This window comes from Dicentrarchus labrax, unplaced genomic scaffold, assembly GCF_905237075.1.
Source record: "Dicentrarchus labrax unplaced genomic scaffold, dlabrax2021, whole genome shotgun sequence".
Lineage (NCBI taxonomy): Eukaryota > Metazoa > Chordata > Actinopteri > Moronidae > Dicentrarchus > Dicentrarchus labrax.
In genome coordinates this window covers 26,478,206-26,497,637 of record NW_026136701.1, presented here as the reverse complement: position 1 = coordinate 26,497,637, position 19,432 = coordinate 26,478,206, and the positions used below count along the sequence as shown (strand labels likewise).

The following is a 19,432-nucleotide window of genomic DNA, read 5'->3' as shown; positions in this document are numbered from 1 at the left end:
TTAAACTCATTATTTCCTCTAGGTTTACTTGTATTTTGTGCTCAAATTCAAAGTATCTCATCTGTATTTACAATACAGCTTGATTCTGCATCTCTATTTCCAGTCATCAGTCCATGTCAATGGTTACTGTTGCTATGGCAACAAGCAGCTGTTGGCTAACTTAGAACAATAATAACCCATAATATCACAATTCGGCATATTGAAACCAAATCAAGCACAACTACCAACAGTCACAGCCCTTCAACTCTGGGCTAATATGTTGTCACAAGTATGCAGTTAATGAGGTCCCATCACATTCAATGGAAAAACCAGGCTAACGTTACTCACCATGTCTGCCTCCACTCGCTCGTCTCCCGGCGCAGCAGCACCTGCTGGGGTGGTGACCCCGGCACCAAATAGGTCTGTCAATGTCCAACATTTAGCAGCTTCCACCTCCAGAGACTTCAGCTTTTTAAGTCGCAGTGTTTCAGCGCCACCCGGGCGTTTCTTACGGTTATCCATCTTCAGCTCAGCAGCAGCCCGTCCCGCCACTCCGGCCCATGCCATGAGGTCCCGCCCACCCTGGTTTGTGTTGTGATTGACAGCACTGATTGATTGACAATGACAAACATAGACCAATAATATGTGTCGATGCTGGCAACACACTGCTAGCCCTCTGTAGCCAATTGGCCCAACTGGAGGGAATTTAGAGAGAGAAAGAAAAGAAAAAACATAGCGGACCGGACCGGACCGGACCACATTGGGTCAACGGCCCACATTGGGGGACGATGCCCGGTATGCCAGATGGCCAGTCCACCCCTGTCAGAAGGCACTAATAGTAGAAACAGTTGTAGTAGTAGTGACAGTAGCAGTACAGTTTGAAGCAGTGTGTTGTTGCAGACACTAGAGGGCAGCAGAGTGAAGGTTTTATTCTTCACAGCAGCACAGAACAGATAGAAGTACTGTCATATAAACTGTAGTATGAGCTGATAACTACAGGTTGAAAGTGAGGGATTCACTGGAAAATAATATATGAACATAGTAAAGATGAATTCTATAACATAATTTAAAATAATTATAAAATTGGGTAATGGTTAACCTAAGGCTAAATGTTAGTCTTAATGAATATTGTATCACTGTTCTTAAAAACGTTGTAATGCTAATCACTAGCAAATAAAGTGAAGTAAAAATAAAAGCAAGTAAAAATATTAAAGGAACATTGCACTTATTGTGTTCATATTGAAATCATTCAGCTTTAAATTGGTTATACATTTTAATAAGTTGTAACCCAACTACACTGTGTTTGAGCTGCTTTTGTTTATTAAAATGTACATGATAAATACATTAGTAGTGATCCAATTAAATTTCATATTTAAAGTCTAAAATATTAAAATGATGTCTGGAAACAGTTAAAAACAATGTCATATATAGAAAGTGATGGTAAATAATTAATTTGTAGATGTTAAAATACCAATTCAGAATCAGAATACATATATACATATACATATATATATATATATATATATATATATATAATAATCCCACTTTATAAGTAAGTAAAATAAGGCCCACTTTCAAATATGCAAAAATGGCAAGTGTAAAGTGGTCGCAGGCATAAGTGCGTTCAGCTGTTCTCTGGAGTAAACAACGGCAGCGTGTCCCGGTGGAAGCGTTATTAAAACACAAAAACTCTCTCAAACAACCTCGTTAGAGAGGGCAGGACTTCATAGAGTTACAGTGAAAAAATAAGAATGAACAAAAAGAGAATAAAAGTTAAGAAGTTAAAAAAAGCAGACTCAAAGGCTGGAGTAACAGGCAGCATGCAGCTTTACGCGCATGAGCCAATTGTTGAGGTTTATAGAAATTCATGATTAAGATTTGTTGGTGCTTAAAGTACCAGTTGCTATTACATGTGCTAATTCATTCCATTGTCAACAAAGTATGTTCTAGTCACTGGTTATTGATGCACTAAGAAAATAAGTTAATGAGGTCTCATGTTAGAAATAAGAACAGAACAGAGTAACTTAATACTCGCACTACTTGTGCAGGTTGGTTTATTGAGCTACCAGAAAGAATCTAGAGGATCCAATGATGGCGAGCCCAGAGTGACTGTGGAGGGTCGGGGACGCAGTGAGGACCGCCGCACGACCAGACACAGACAACTTTACCCATTCAGGAACAGATAAGACTGCGTACACACTATTAACTCTACCCGGGTAGTAGCAGACTCAGTGCACACACGTACAAGGATCAGGAACTGAACCCTGAACTCTGAACTCAATATCAGACTCCTTAAAGGACTATTTCTTTTATTTTACTATACAACTGAGAGAGCTCTATTTTACTTTAGATTTTATTTTCATTCCATCTAAATTGCTGTTGATATTGTTGGGTGAGGCAATAAATACTGTCAACTGTTCGATCCCCATACTAACTCGTCCTGAGCTATTAAAGGCACCACACCTCGGACCTAGCTAGATGTTAGTTGCCCTACTACTACTTCCTTTGGGTTAGCATTAGGGGGCACTACAAACAGAATCCACAATAAAGATGTGATACTGTGTGTGGAAAAGGTTTTATGTGTCCTAGAAATGAAATGATGAAATGAAATGACAGAAATGTAAGGGGACGTTTAAGGCTTCAAATCACAGTTGAGGAGTTTTGTGGATTTGTAGTTTTGTATTTTCATCCCAGCTGTTAAACAACAGATAACAGTCTGTGTTACTAAATTCACCACCAACCTGAATGTGTTTGTGCCAACAGGAATGCTTTTTTCTATTTCTGCATCATCGTCACCCAGATTTTTCATCTGCTGTCAGATTCAAATCAAGACGAAGAAACTTCTCACTGAATCAGTTCAGAGAAACAGAGAAGTCTGGGAAAAAAGAATCATCCAGAAAAAAGCTCCAAATAATGAGAATAAAACAAAGAGAAATAGTGTCAATAAGAAATGAAAAGCACACAGCAGCTTCAGCCGAGCTGTCAATCAGCAGCGGCAGCCTTATCTGTCGGCCGCAGGGGCTGATGGGAGGTCTGAGGACCTGTTAGAAACCACGTGGCCCTCGTCTGATCTCACAGCTCGTCCTTGTTTGGCCTCAGCTGCATCAGAGCGCCACTTCTCCCCAGGTTCACCAGAGGAAACACCACTGCACAAAATGCTTTTCCTCCCAGCTGCTGCTCTGTGCTGTCTGTGTTCAGGTGAGTGTTTCCAGCCAATCAGGAGCCAACAAAGTCAACCTTTAACAAACACTGTCACACTAACCTTCATCTATCTGTCTGTTTCTCTACAGCGCTGGTTGCCATGGCAGCAGAGCTGAGTCAGGATCATTTAACATTGACCAGGAGAGTTGGTCAAACCGTCTCCTTCAGCTGTGGAACTGACCAGTGTAGCTACAGTTCGGTATACTGGTACCAGAAGAAAGACACAGAAACATTCACACGGATTCTTTATTTTAACAAGAACACTTGTAACATAGGAACCAGGTACAATCATCCTCAGAAAGATGATTTCTCAGCTGTGAATAAAGGGAATGGCTGTGAGTTGAAGATCCAGACAGTTAAACTCAGTCATTCAGCCACCTACTACTGCTCCTGTTATAAGTCTGCTCCCCACAGTGAGAAATGATCCCTGCAGCCTGAACAAAAACCAACAGATGTCAAACAGTGTGTGTGACAGGAAGAGAGCAGTAAACCACAGCCCAGGTTCACATATTTCACCTCCATCTCAGCCAGAGTCACAAACATACTGAACTGAGGGACTGATTTTCTTTCCTGCTGTCAGGATTGATTTCATATTCTATTGATTGATATTTTGATCAGATATTTCAGCAGGTTTATTGTTGTTCCACACAGTGAGGAGAAAGGATACAAACAGAAGCACAATGATGAAATCAAATCAAGAGAAAACAATAAAAGTACAAACTAAACAGAAACAGATGAAAAGTAAAAGTCATTTTGTATAATAGAAGAACAAATTCCAAAGAAGATGTTTGAGATAAAGATTCAGATCCTCCTCTTTGTTCTGCTGCTGGATACCTACAGCGTCACATTTTGAAGCGGAGGGCCACTGACCGAGCTGCAGGATTTGACCACTTGGGAGTGAGACCGGGTTGCGCCTGCAGGAATCTCTCTACACCCCCTGGGACTCTGTGTTCAAAAAGAAATGATCAAATGAAATATTTGCTCAACAGAAAGCTAAAGCTTCATCCTGCACTATTTCCACAGAATCAATGCTCCACCGCTACACAGCAAGCTCGCCAAAATTACAGCCAATATTTCAGAAGAAAACACGAGTGCTTCTTACTCAAAGCGGCGCCAAAGTGTAGCTTAATATCTGAATAAACACAAAGAATGAACAGATTCACTGGATGGGTGTCACCAGGGTGTCACCAGGCCCGGCCCTAACCAATTTGGCGCCCTAGGCAAGATTTTAGGTGCCCCCCCACCCCCCCCTCCCCTTTCATCGCAGTAAATTCTACTGCCAGTTATATACATACATATACTCACACAGGAAACTGAATGGCTCGGTCTTTGACATTTTATTTTATTTTTAGAGAAACAAGTTGCTCAATCAAAACAGTTAACAAGAAAATAATAAATTAGAAATAAATAATACAAAAAATATAAATAGCCCACACAAAGTATAAAATTTAACTATGTACAAAATAAAAACTGTAAACAAGTGATAAAATAAATTAAACTACACCACCATATATATTGGCAATTAAATGAACTTAATCAACTAAACTAAACTAAATCTACACTTAAGCTTAAGTTTCCTTTACTAATATCTTTTCCTGATAATTCCAGTAGCATATGGAAATGTTTATCACTTTGTGTAACATGTAACATTGGCACAGAAACACTTTGAGTTGTTTAGAGCATTGTCTGCTGTTTATCATTTTGAGAGAGAATCTCAGTTCAAGTCTCTTAGTACTTCGGGCGGTTATGCTGGGGACACACAGTGTCTGCTCGTCTCTCTGCTTAGACACAACTTACAGTGGAATAGGCCCTTTTCACATGACGTCACACAACTTCCGTTGTGGAGCGAAGCAGGGTATCCTGACTTCCGTCTTTGCTTCCGCTATCTCACTGAGCGGTGTTTCCAAAATGGATTTCACACAGTCACTCCTCAAGCTCCCAAAATTTCGTTTAGGAGACGTACACAGACTGGCAGAAAAAATCTCAAAGACTCCAGCCTCTAAACTCGACAAGGGTTACAAGTTCTTTACAGAACAGTACCTGTTTTATTATCAAGGTAAGTGTTTTGTCGTTAGTGGAGATGCTAGGGTAATGATAACTTAACGTAGGCTACAGGCGTTTTGATCATCTATTAGTTGTCTGTTTCTCGATGAAGTTGCTATGGTAGCTTTATAAATATTATTAACAGCTGTTATTGAGTCGTGCCTTGAATATAGTTTAATATTGTTTAGCCTTCATGTGCAATGCCGAGCCTTCTCTCACCTAACATTGTTTTGGAACAGTGTCAGACGCTGTTGACCACTCGGTCACAGTGAGAGCACGCTGTCACAGGTCAATGAAGAAAAACGAGGAGCCTCATTATCTCCAGCTTTTTTGAATAGGATTTTAGGGCTCAGTTTTAGGGCTCTTTTGTTGTGTTATGCTGCGGTTGCAGACTTTGCAGTATCCCACGAAGTTCCACTGTGGGTGTAGTGTGTTTCTCAGTCTCATGTCAGTATTTTAGGAGCCACAATCAATAAAACAGCTGCACACGTAACTGTTAAGGCCTAGGTTAGTTGAGGACAGCAAAGACTGAGAAAGACACTGTTGACGAGTGTTTACATGCGCACTAATAATCAGCGTATTATTGTATTTCTGGATTATCATTGAAGTGGCCATGTCAATTCTCAAAGACATTCATCCACAACCAGGGTTATGCAAACTGCTGCATGGGCTCAAGAACCTTAATTTGGTCGACTCTAAATTTGTCCCTGTGCCATTTGGCTCTGTCCTTTCTTACCAGTGCCCTCCTGAAATAAGAAAAGACTGTATTAGACACCCTGATGCCCCTGCGTTTCCGCAGTTACCTGTTGATTGCTACAGTTTTAAATTCCCAGGAAATTATGAGCTCAATTACAAGCAACAATGCCACCTGGAGAGCCTGAAGGTTTTTATTGATTTATTTAACCTTTATTTTACGAGGGTTTTCACATAAAGAGTGTTATCTGTCAATATTCACGATTAATGTGATGTGCATTAATTTTTTCTTCTTTTTTTAAAGGTAACACGGGAGATCTCAGCTGCTATTGAAACTGAAACCAGACAGCAGTCAGAATGCCAGTTATGGACCCTGGTACGCAAACCCCGACTCACAGCCAGCCGATTCCGTGAGATATGCCATGTCCGTGGGGAGTCTTCTGCCAAAGCCTTGGCTTCTTGCATCCTGAGGGGAACTCCTCAGACTGCTGCCAGGAAACGAGGTTTGGACCTGGAGGCGGAGATACTGCGGCAGTATTCAGATTTCTGTGATGTCTCTGTGACACCTTCTGGTGTAATAATACACCCAGACGCACCTCACCTTGGGGTTAGCCCTGATGCCAAAGTCTTCAACCCGTGCGAAGAACCACCATTTGGCCTGGCAGAGGTCAAGACCTGCAACGTGGAAAGTGTTCAACAAGTGAAACACCTGACCACAGTTCAAGGCAAAGCCTACTTACGCAAGACACACAAATACTATTACCAGGTGCAGGGACATCTGGCCATAAGTGGCCTTCAGTGGTGTGATTTTGTTACTGATACGCACACTGACTTCACTGTAGAACGAATCTTTAGAGATGAGGAGCTTATCCTGTCCATGCGCCAAAAGCTGGATGAGTTCTACTTCAACATCTACATGGATGTCTTCTTATGTAGTAAAACTTAAAAATGACTCTGTGTGCTCTGTGTGCATGTAGGTATGTATGTGGATGTGGGCGTGTGTGGATGTGGATGTGTTCATGCATGCATGCATGCGTCATGAGCTACTTTATTGTTGTCATCCTCACCCCACCTAGAATTTAAGCCAAACAGCATTTCATTTTTTCGTACAAACAGTATTTTATTTTCAAAACAGCATTTCATTTTAAAACAATCAGTTCACTTAACATTTACATGCAACCATTTACAGTACACAGGGCCACAGCTGTACAGTCACTTGCAGTAAGGTCCAAAATAGGAAGCCTTAGACTGGTTTGTCCCCTTTGATATCAAGAGGTCCCTGGTAGTTAGACATCAGGCAACAGATGGCCCAGAGCTGATTGACAGATCCTACCATAGAGAGTGGAACAAGCCCATCCCAAATGTGGTATTCCTTGACCCTGGGTATGGCCCTTTCCACTAGGATCCTCAGTCGAGCAATAGCCTGGGTCTTCTGAGTGTCTTCCTTACTGAGCTGGGTGGACTTTTTTAATGGAGGGATGATGAGTTTTGACCCCACCTCTGACAGCATCTTCTCAATCAGGAAGCCCTTGTCCGCCATTACCTCATCCCCTGGCTGGAGTAGCTGTAGAAGGTGTGATCTCTTTGTTATTTCAATGTCTGAAACAGAGCCAGTGTACAGTGTAGAAACAAATGTGATAACACCACATGGCCATCACCAATCAGACCCTTGAAGGTGGTGTGAGTTTTGTAGCTTGAGAATGTCATGCTGTTTCAAAGCGGATCTCAGTGCAGTCTATGATGACTCTGAGCTGAGGACAGTAGAGCCTGAATTTGTCAGGCATTGTGGCCTGCACTTGCTCTCTTGTCATCCATGATGGTAGTGATCCCAGAACCTGGTAGAGGTAGCTTGTCCACGTTAGAATGATGCGATTAACAGACGACACACTGACCTCAAAGAGAGATGACATGGTCTTCTCCTGAAGCCCAGCTGCTACGCAACAGAGTAACATGAACAGTTCATCTATCAGTTCAAGCTTTCGCTGTGGGCTAGGCATCACTTCCGCTGCTCGCTTTGCTTTAGACCAATAGACAAGCCTCGATGCAGAGGGGTAAACAGACTCCCAAAACACAGCGAAGACCTTCTTGGAGCTGAATCTCGTGTAGTAACGGTAGTCCTCATCAGTGACACAGAACCTAGAAATCAGTGGCTGCTGATTCTTCAGTGTCAGCTGCCGGATTTACTGTTCCAGTGTAACCACTTGCACCTTCAACTGCTGAATCATCCTAGCAGCACTGTCCATTTCACCTTTAGAGGACAAAAGAGCATACACCTTATTTGGTTCACTTATCTGTTTTCAGTTTGTACTCATAACTGGATGATATCAATGAGCTTAACAGAAACTCTTAACTTTTATGAGGTGAAGAAACACAATATTGAGAGTTACCAGGTAATGCGTCTATTGCCATAAATTGTCAGATATTGCATGGCGTTGTGCCATTTAGGTTGATAGCATGAAGATAATGATATGATTTACACATATCTCAGTTTTCTGTAAGGAAGAAGGAATGGGCTCAAGTTTTTAAATACTGACCAGGAGAGGGATGGCAGGTGTAGTCATGGTCTGTTAGCACTGGATCCGGATGGGGTACATCCTCTGTGCTACTCTCTGGGACAGGCATCTCAGTGTCATCTGCCTCTGCAAGGCGTTTTCTTGCACGCTGATATGGTGACTCCCGAGCTTGTGAGCCTCTTCCTACAATAACAAATATGTTGATTTGTGTTGGCAAAAATAATTTCTGTCTATTCAATGAAGAATTTAAAAGAAGTCTTCATACGTCATCTGTCTTTCTTGAGATTTAATAAGCATTCATGAATGGAGTCACACACATACATCTGCATGGACAGTCAGTGGGTGACTAGATGTTCTCATCGGAACGACTTGTAATGACACCAAAGTTATCTGGGTGAGTAAATGATCGTATTTTATGCTAGAAACAAGGTCCAGATTGTAAAAAAAAACAGTAATTCCACTTTAACACAGCCCTCTTACCTTTGCCCCAGTCAATCCACAGGAATCTAGATTGCACTGTTCCTTTCTTCAGCTTGCTTCGCCCACTGGCAGAAACATATTTCTCTTCTGATGTGAAGTGCTGACTGCAGATATAAGTGCTACCACAAAGGATTGTAAAAGTTGGCCCCTCATCTTTCCCTTATTGCCCTCACCCAACAGGCACGAAGCCCAGCATCAGCTGGGAAGTCATGGAAACTAAGATGCGGGAAATTCTTCTTATTGTTGGAACAGCCTGCGACACTGCAGTAGCAGTGTGCCATATTATGCTGTCCAGAGATGGACACAAGGAAAACAGGGAGAGGGGAAAAAAGATGAATTACATCGACGTCAGATTTCTAATAGGTGGACAGCATCGCGTTATCATATTCACTCTACAGCTGAAGTTGCTGCTTGTTAGCCATAGATCTATGCTTGTTAGCCTGCCGGTTAGCATGCATCTTGACGTTATTTTGCACCTCAAGGCAGCTACATAACTGCAACCATCGCTAACGATACCGAGGAATGAAGATGACATATACTACGACAAGTAAAATATTAGTCTCAATCTTACCTCTATTAAATACACTGAATTTTGTTGAGCGCTGTCCTGTGTTCCCGCATCTTCAGTTGAAAGGGCTCAAACCGGATGCAGCGATACCCTGCTTCGCTCCAACACGGAAGTTGTCTAACGTCACTGTGAAAAGGGCCTGTAAGTATGTAATTTAAAAAACACAATCCACAGCAGTGATATTGTTTCTAATAAATACAGTGGATTGGCAGATTCTTATATTTCATCATGTGGGCCAAACATTGGGGGAATCAAAAGTCAAGGAGGACAGTGGGGAGAAGGGCAGAACAAACAAAGGTTTGGTAAACATGGGATGCATGAATCATTATTTATCAGTGTGGCGAAACGAGGGTGGGATGATTACTAAGTTATCAGACGATCTTTTCTCTTTTTGTTTGTTACTGACAACGGCACCTTGGGTTAGGGCCCAAGGACCCGTACTGAAGGTCAATTATCCCCTCTTACAAAAGGACACTCAGGTTTGTTCACTCAGGAAGGGCAGGAGACAGAGTTCAATGATCACATACAACATTTTATTGTTATTTACATAAACACAAAGTTTGGCACAAAAAGATAAAAGGGAAAAGGGAGCCCAACTGAGGAAGGAAGGGGGTACAGGCTGAGGCTTACTGGCTGGAGGAGGGGGTCGACAGGGGAAAGTGACGTCCAAAAAGAAGGAGAGCACCCCACTCACACAGCAAAAATGTGACATGCACACAAAGACAATCTTGAACGAGGCTCACGCACACACAAAGGATCACCACCACCACCCAGGGGAACCACCACCACCACCACCGTCGGCCTTCAGCTCTAGGAGAAGATAAGAGGCACAGTTAAGAGGGCTCACAATTAAAGAAATTAAATAAACAACTACAGATTACCTTTAAAACACTCACACACACACACACACACACAGTCCAAACCAGTGGCTGAGAGCCCCGACGGAGCTCGCAATGGCCTACCCGAGTTAAACAAAACGCTTACGAATATACACAAACAGCACGCTAAGGTGCGCCTACCTGTGCTCTGAGGCGAGCGACGAACGCAACGGCCCGGGAGTAGGCGGGCCAAAGAGGCAGGAAGTGTAGAGGTCAGGAGGAAGGGCACGGCCTACTTTTATCCCCTCGACATGAACAATGATTGGCTAATAAGCCAGAGAGGGCGCGGTGAAGCAGAAGACCGTGTTCCACCTGGCAGTGGTGCCTCGCACTAGGGATGTGCGATACCACTATTTTTCCTTTCGATCCAATACCAGGTGATACCAAGGCTAGTATCCCGATACCAATACCGATACCGATACTTTTAGATGTCCTACTTGTGTATATGAACATGATGACTTTTACAATGAAAACTTATGAATGTGATTATGAAAAATGTATTTTATACCTCTGTATAAGAATTAAACAAGCTGCCAAATATCAGACTTTGTTTTCTCTTTAATCAGAGCAATTAAAGACAATCTGTGCAAATCAACAAGTCAACTGAAAATATGTGCAAATCACATTTAAAAAAATCTCTCAAAAAAGAGAAAATAAGAACAGCTGCTCTGACTTCAATATTTTACTTTTTGGACCAGACAGAGTGGTCTTCAGATTATAACTTGACAGAATTTGAACTTGAACAACAACAAAGGTCACATTCTACATTGTCTCTCATTTCCCATTTATATGTTTTAACTTAAGTGATACTGAATTGTGTTAAGATGATGGCAGGAATGTGAGTTAAACTAACGCCTACATATTGTGCTGGGAGGAAACAGTTTTATCTGACCAAATAAATAAAATAAAATAAATAAAATATTATGTTTTAATGCAAAATTGACAAAAACATTCTGGTATTTTATGTAAATGTATCTTCTCTACGTCTATATGCCTGTGATGGTGGGCACTGTGATGTACTTTCACTATACCTGGATATTGCCTGCCTCTCTGCAGGGCTTCCAAGACAGAGGTCTGCCTCATTCGGGCTGCAGGTGTGGGGGCTTTTCCCTGCACTCCCTCTCTCTCCCTCTCCTCTAATCTCCTCCGGTGCAAGTCGTCGTGCTCTTTGGTTTGGTTCACCTTTAGGTGTTTAGTGAGATTTGTGGTATTACCACAATACCTGAGACACTTTGAGCACAAATCACAGGTAGCTTCATTCGAGCTTACTGCTGTGAAATGTGTCCAGACGATGCTCCTCTTTCTCTCTGCCATCCTGTGCTTCTTTCCTTCTCCGCTGTCTCTGACTGACTGATAGACGGCACAAATATTGACCACAGGTTTCACTTTTTACTTCTATAAAATTGATTAGAGAGTCTGTGTCATAAAAGTATTAATATTTCTTGTAAAAGTGGCCTTGGAATCGATATTTTGATGTAAAGATCGATTCTAAAAAACAAACCCCCAGATCGGAAGTATCGATATTCGTGGATCGATACGCACATGCCTACCTCATACCACTACATAAGTTTCATGTTCATCTTGCTCACATTTAACAAACAATAACAAACATTTAACAAACAGTTAACAAACATTTAACAAACATTTAACAAACAATAACAAACATTTAACAAACAATAACAAACATTTAACAAACAATAACAAACATTTAACATACATTTAACAAACAATAACAAACAATAACAAACATTTAACAAACAATAACAAACAGTTAACAAACAATAACAAACATTCAACAAACATTTAACAAACAGTTAACAAACATTTAACAAACAATAACAAACATTTAACAAACATTAAACAAACAATAACAAACATTTAACAAACAATAACAAACATTTAACAAACATTTAACAAACAATAACAAACAATAACAAACAATAACTACGTTAGCATCACTGAGGCTCCTGTAGCTAACAACTGTTAGCATGTGCTAGCGGTACACGAACAATAAAAACAGCATAAACTCTTAAAAATACTTCCAGTTACTTCCTCTGCCGTCTCTCCACAGACAGTTGGTACAATCCCTCTTTCAGGAACAGTCTTTCAGCCAGTCCACTGTTGTACTGACCGAGGTTGTGAAAACAGTCCGACACAAAGTGGTTCACACACGAAACCACAATAAAAAAATAAAATAAATACAATTATGAACCTGAAAAGAGAAATAATATGTCTCCTTTAAGCATGTTGTTCTCTAGCCAATGTCTACAGGTCCAGGAAATGGTCAAAACAAACCTGCTGCTTAGCCAAAAAGGAGCTCTGTACATCTGCACTCGATTGCTCTTCCTGAACACCTTGACCCGTCTGTGACCTTAAAACTGTAATCTAGTGGTTTGAAATTGAGTTGAGATTACGACATTTGACTTTAGAGAGCTGAATCTGAAAGTACATAAAAAGTTGAATTTTTAGTGAGGCTCAAATTCAGTTTCAAACTAATAAATTCAAATTATTCAGATTCAGTTTTTTAATGCAATTATTCAAGTTGAGCAATTCAGATTTAATTTCTACTGACACAAAAATCAGCCCATACCATCACTCTTACTAGGTTGGGTGAGTTGGACCTCTACATTATTCAAATGAGGGAGCGTGAAGTTGAAAAGTTGACAATTTATTGCCTCACACAGTAACTATTTGGCAGTATATGGAAAATAAAACAATACAAACAAATAGAGCTCTTTCATAGAAAAGTAAAATAAAATAGAAAAGTTCAAATAAAAGTGTCCCTTCTTCTTATAAGAAGTTAAGAGTTCAGTCCGTTCTATTGACTACTACTACCCGGGTAGATTTCTGTGTTATTATCTGTATTAGAGAGAGAAATGAGATGATGTCTGGGCTCTTCAGAATGGATACCACGGCTGGCCACACCGTGCACCGTTCCCTCCAAGTTGCTCTTCTTTCCTGGCTCGCCACCGAACCTCCACTGGTTCGGATCCGGATCAAGTCCTAATCCGGCAAATCCAAAAACACTAATCTACACATAGAGTGCAGAAAACATAACCATTACTCTCAATCACATCATTCTACTTTCACTTTTCACTCTAAATATCTTCCATATCTATACCCAGATGCAGGATATACAGCATTCAAGTCATTGTAAATGAGTCTGTATACATTTACAGTACTGTAGAAGTATTTTTACCATCAACTTATATTTGAACATAAATGCACTTCTTTATATTTTTAAACAGCTCTTTTCATCACTATTTCTCTTTTTAACTCTTTTTATCCATAAATGAACAGTATTAAATTACTCCTTTTTAACCAACTTGAATATTGATACAACTACATTGCAATATAACACCTTATATACATCTCAGTTATCAGAAAACAATGATCACAACCTGCCATCATATCAGCACCAATATGCATCATAAGCCTTCTCTATTTCTCTCATTTAACGGCTGTAGCGACAGTTAGCTCACCCAGCTACACCGTTAGCACTCTCATTACATATTACAGTTAATACCTGAGCTAGCCATCTTTTTAAAGTCAGTTTACACTGTTCACAATGATACAAACAGTACCAAGGTGAGTTCAAACATTAGGAAACATTCCTGTAGCTCCGATTGGTTTAATAAAAGTATCTCAATGAAAGGCATCTTCACACAACAAGCTACATCAACAGCTAATAACGGACGAGGCCTCTTAGCATGTAGCAACCAGGCTAACCGGAGTTTCTCTCAGAGGCTCACTCAGTGAAGCTCCTCTTATCCACATAATGTACAATTCTTGTTCCTAATGAGCAAGAGACTTAGATTATTATTATCATTTATATATTATAATGTATGTATATTTGACTGTTTCATCTCCACTTTAAGACTCATCCCTTCACCCAATGAACCAATATCACAAATCACAAACTGGCCTCAAGGGGCTTTACAATCTGTACAGCATACGACACCCTCTATCCTCACAGCCTCCATTCAGATAAAGAGAAACTCCACAAAAACCCTTTAACAGGTGAAAAATCAAGGTGGAAAACTCCTGATTATTTCTACTGCTTTGGGAACGGCTGCACATTCAGATGCTGCGGTCGGTAGGCTAGCTCCTTCAAACTTCTCTGTTTAGGTTCAATCTGTTTTCAGCTTTATTGCTCAAACACGTATTACCTCTGACAGAAATAGACTGCAGTCATCAGCAAAGGAAGTGTGGGGTTTGGATTAAAGAGACGATCCACCCAGCCAGAACGGCAGGACCAGCCCACCTGCTACTTTCTTTTCATTGTGCAACCTTGGTTGTATACTGACAGAATAACTTACTTTGTACCTTGAAGAGCAACAGAGGAGGGATCCCTCTTCCAGGATGAGATACAATAAATGTTGTATGTACAGAATAGACCAAAACAACAATATGTACAATAGAATGAATAGTATAGGTAGACTGTAAACGTATATGAAGAATATGAATCAGGGAGGACATGGAGCAACTTCCAGGAGCCAGGACCAAGAATGTCTGTACAAGATTTTATTTGTCCATCCATCCATCCTTTGGTCCAGGTCCAATCCATGTGGACTAAAGTAGTGGACGGACAGACATTACCATCCATAGAGCAACACTGCTAGTGTGTCTAAAGAGACATTCAACAGCAGACAGGTTTTTGTATTAGTCTCTCTCACTGTGGGGGGATCTACCTACATCTTTGGCTCTGGAACTAAACTGTATGTAACAGGTAAGAATAAACCTTCATTTTCCTTCAGTTGTTTTATTGAACAAGTTGAAAATGTGTTTTTAATGAGTTTCTGCTGCTTCAGGCTTTACATGTTAGTTTTTTCATAATTAGTAGAGAATTCTTGCAGCCATGCAGCTATTGTTACATAAAAAAGGTTCATAATTCCTGAAAAGATGTTTAAATCTCACTGCACAACTGAAGTTATTCTTTATTTCTGCATGAGATCAAACTGATTTATATAGAAAAAGTATGATATTGGCAATGTTACAGATATACAGTATTTGATCATCTCAGTAATTCAGAACCATCTCCTGTTTTAATGAAACTAGATAATATATGATATTGGATATTGTTTAATGTATGACAGTAATTGTATGTTCAAAAGGAAATAAGTTAAAATACTTTGGATGGGAAAATGTTTTTGTTAAATGGTCAAATTTAGCTTGTGACAATCATATTTTTTATGATGGAAATATATTTATACATAAAGGACACTGAACATAATATTTCAATGAATATAATTACTGCATACTAATATATTTCTATTTATATGAATGAGAAAGTATATTTGCAATGTTACAGATATAAAGCATTTGATCAACTCAGTAATTCAGAACCATCTCTTACTTTTATAAATTAGATAGTATATATCAAATATAATTGTATATATGTCAGTAAATGTGTTTTGAAAATTAGATGAGGATAAATCATTTGTCATTTTTAAATTGTAAAATGAACCTCAGGACTTTTGAAGAGATATTTCTACATGACGGAAAAACTAATATTGAACTCGACTTAAAAAAAATAGAATTCGTGCAAAGTAATATATATATTTATGCATATGATATAGGATTATATGTGACTCCACACACATTCAAATGCACATATATATATTGATTATATTATATTTATAGATGGATAAAGTCCTATTTTATATTATATCACATGGTAGTATTTTTTCGCATTCCACATATCTTAACATTTTCAGTGTAATTGTGGATAAAGGCACCTAACCCCAAAACCTGCTCATGGGGCATGATTAATGTTGCAGCCCCATCACTCCACCATCTCTCCCCTTTGCATGTCCACAAGTGCATGAAGTGTGCATTGTGTCCTGTGTGTATAAAAAAAAGACTGAAGAGAACAATTTCCCCTAGGGGATCAATAAAGTATATATTATCTTATCTTACTGAACACCACATCTGCCTGCGCCACTGTATACATTCTGTAATCATTAAAATGACAGTTCTATTTCATATAAAGGTAAATATAGAAAAACAATTCTCTACTGTATAATCATACATACATTGTATGAAATTATTGTGAGTATTAATCATAATAATAATAATACGTGTGAAATCATAGTAAATGGACTAACATTAAAACAAAGAATTACATAATACATGATGTTCTTTATTTTGCTGTTTACCATCTGCTGACATTAGATGGTAAATATATTTGCTATGAAGGTGAATCCAGTATATGTAGTGGACTTTGTGCTGTATTGATGAGTAGTTTAGTGATCAGAGTCCATGTAGTTTCCAGGATCAGACTGAATGCAGTGCAGTGCTGTAAGCTGCTGTTGACTGTGTGAATGTGTGTCTGTGCTGCTTGTTGCTGCTGTCAAACTTCAGATGAGCAGATAGTGAAGCCCGTGGTGAGCGTGTACCCAGCAGAAACCAGAAAACACCTCGAGGTGAAGAGCTTCCTGTTGTGTGTGGCCTCAGCCATGTTTCCTCCTCTGGTCCGGTTCTCCTGGAAAAGACAAAAGGACAATGGTCCTCTGGAGAAGGTGACCTCTGCTGACAAAAAGCAGCTGAAGCTCAGAGAGTCGGGACGCACCACCTCCATGTTGCTGATCCCTCAGCGAGAGAGCGGCACATATAAATACTACTGCTCCGTCCAGCACGAGGGGGGTACAGTGAAGGCCCAAATAGAACAAGGTAATGAAGGATTGGTGACTGTTCAGCAGTGATTCAGCTTCATGTGGAGACGCTGTCAAAGAGAGCAGAGACTGACATTTCTTTTTGACTCCTTTCCTGTTTCAGAGGTTTCTACTCCTCCGCCACCTACAACTTCACCATCACCTCCAACATCACCTCCAACAATACTTATTCCAGCACCTCCAACATCACCTCCACCAATACTTATTCCAGCACCTCCTACATCACCTCCACCAATACTTATTCCGGCACCTCCAACATCACCTCCACCAATACTTATTCCGGCACCTCCAACATCACATCCACCATCACTTATTCCAGCACCTCCAACATCACCTCCACCATCACTTATTCCAGCACCTCCAACATCACCTCCACCATCACTTATTCCAGCACCTCCAACATCACCTCCACCATCACTTATTCCAGCACCTCCACCATCACTTATTCCAGCACCTCCACCATCACTTATTCCAGCACCTCCACCATTACTTATTCCAGCACCTCCACCATTACTTATTCCAGCACCTCCACCATCACTTATTCCAGCACCTCCACCATCATTTCCACCATCACTTATTCCAGCACCTCCAACATCACCTCCACCATTACTTATTCCAGCACATCCAGCTTCTGCCCCGTCTCAGTACCAGGTGAAGCTGCTCTGTCTGATGTACACAGTGCTGATAGTGAAGAGTCTGGTGTACTGCTGTGGACTCTCTCTGCTGATGATCCTCAGAAACAAGGGACCGTCCACCAACTGCACACATGCTGTTGACTATGACACCGATTGTGTTGGATGACATTTTTCTGCTTTCCATCAAATCTCATCAGTTGATCCAATTTATCACTTTGATCAGCAGTCAGTTAAATTCTGATGATTTGTGATTGGCTATATAATGTAGCTTTTTATAGAGAGGTTAGATATAGTCATCCTAAAATTATGAATGCATATATACACCTATATATTTCCAGTTACTGAGTTTGAGCGAATTCTCTCTGATAATGTTATTTTGATCTTCTGGTTTAGCTTTGCTTTTAGTCCTGACTCGTGTAAGTCACATGCAAAACTTAACAAAGCAATACAAATGTTATGCATTGTACAAAACATTTTTAATAAACTTATATTTGACATAATTTACAATAAAATTCTAATTTGAAACAATATTTTTATTGTCTTTGTATTGATGATGTCTGATGATAAATGTATGCAGGCTATGATCCTTTCTGTTGTGGTTTCATTTTTCTCGTCTCAATGCACCTCAATCGATGTCTATCTGACTTAGACTTTTAGCTATCTGACTATAGTGAGAGACCACAAACTCCCACTGAAGGAACCCAGAATGGTGACACAGACTCACAGAAAGCAAAGACAATTGACAGTTTCACTCCACGTGCAAGATTTATTTGCATCACACTGGATACAACAAACCGAGTTGTCTCGAGAATCAACTAACTAAAACAAAGAAAACCACTGTATTATATGCCTCTTTCCCAAGGATGTCTATTGGTAACGTCTAATGTCTGATGAACAGTAGTTATAACACATATGAGGCCCAACTCTCCAGGAGATAGCCTTGGTCTTTGGAATGTGCTCATGGCACAATGAATAACAACTCTCCTAACTAGGGTGAGACAACCAGAGTGTGAATACGTGAGGATGAACATACATGAACATAAAATATTATACTGTAAGCCTGTAAAATTAAACATGAAATAACACAACATAATATAGTTTGCTTCATGTTTACAGAACCTTATCCCTGAATGCATTTTCCCACTACATTTCCCACATAATAATATGTTGTATTATGATACAAGTTGGAGTCAGGCTGGAGAAACTGTAATTAAACTGTCACCTTTACAGAATCAATAAAACTGTTTGAATTAAAGACAACTTTCACAGTGAGTACTGAGAGCTGAAATCAAACTGAAGTTCCTGGAATGATTCTTTAACCAGAGTCGATGGTTGTAACTGTCATTGTGTTATTAATGTGAAAAAGTGCAGCTAACGGTGAGGAGGCTGCAGAGAGGAAACCCACACAGCCCGTCTGCTGCAGGAAAGGAAGTGTTGATTCGCTGTCAACAGTTTTTTTTATGAGTCCTAATAACCACTGAGAACAGATTCATATCTGTTGCTGTACACACTCATGAACTCCTCTCCCTCTCTGTAGTTGTTTGTCTTTTCTTTTGTTGTCTGTAGTTCTGTAAATGTAGCTTTTTAATTTGCTTAAATATTGCAATCTGAAAATATTTTCCTAAATCTTTAAATAGAATAACACTGTCAAACCAAACCAGACACATGTGAATCTGTGTTCAGAAATAACACTTTCCAATCCTTTTTTGGTCACAGCCACATATATAATAAAGTACTATAGGCATTAGGAATTGCTCTATTAATTCAA

At 39.9% G+C, this 19,432-nt stretch overlaps 1 protein-coding gene and 1 long non-coding RNA gene across 11 annotated transcripts in view; one reads left to right on the top strand and one right to left on the bottom strand.

The window, feature by feature from the left end:
- Nucleotides 1-18,192, top strand: part of LOC127370657 (uncharacterized) — a 47,407-nt gene extending 29,215 nt beyond the window's left edge. For 2 of the 6 annotated variants that reach the window (XM_051412949.1, XM_051412910.1), the window contains one exon: nt 17,424-18,192. In XM_051412949.1, coding sequence (XP_051268909.1) covers nt 17,424-17,830 — 407 coding nt within the window. In that variant the 3' untranslated portion in view covers nt 17,831-18,192. Of the gene's footprint in view, nt 1-16,881; nt 17,028-17,132; nt 17,292-17,351 lie in introns of all 6 variants that reach the window. The other 4 variants (XM_051412933.1, XM_051412941.1, XM_051412919.1 and 1 more) reach the window with 4 other exon arrangements.
- Nucleotides 17,194-17,633, bottom strand: LOC127370768 (uncharacterized). 5 transcript variants are annotated; one of them, XR_007886277.1, is made up of 3 exons: nt 17,508-17,633; nt 17,364-17,459; nt 17,194-17,291 (listed from the first exon to the last, which is right to left on the bottom strand). It is a non-coding gene; the product is annotated as an uncharacterized LOC127370768 (long non-coding RNA). The 5 variants fall into 5 exon arrangements; XR_007886280.1 differs by having other exon boundaries at nt 17,364-17,483; nt 17,532-17,623; XR_007886278.1 differs by having other exon boundaries at nt 17,400-17,483; nt 17,532-17,623.
- Nucleotides 18,193-19,432: the final 1,240 nt, after the last annotated feature.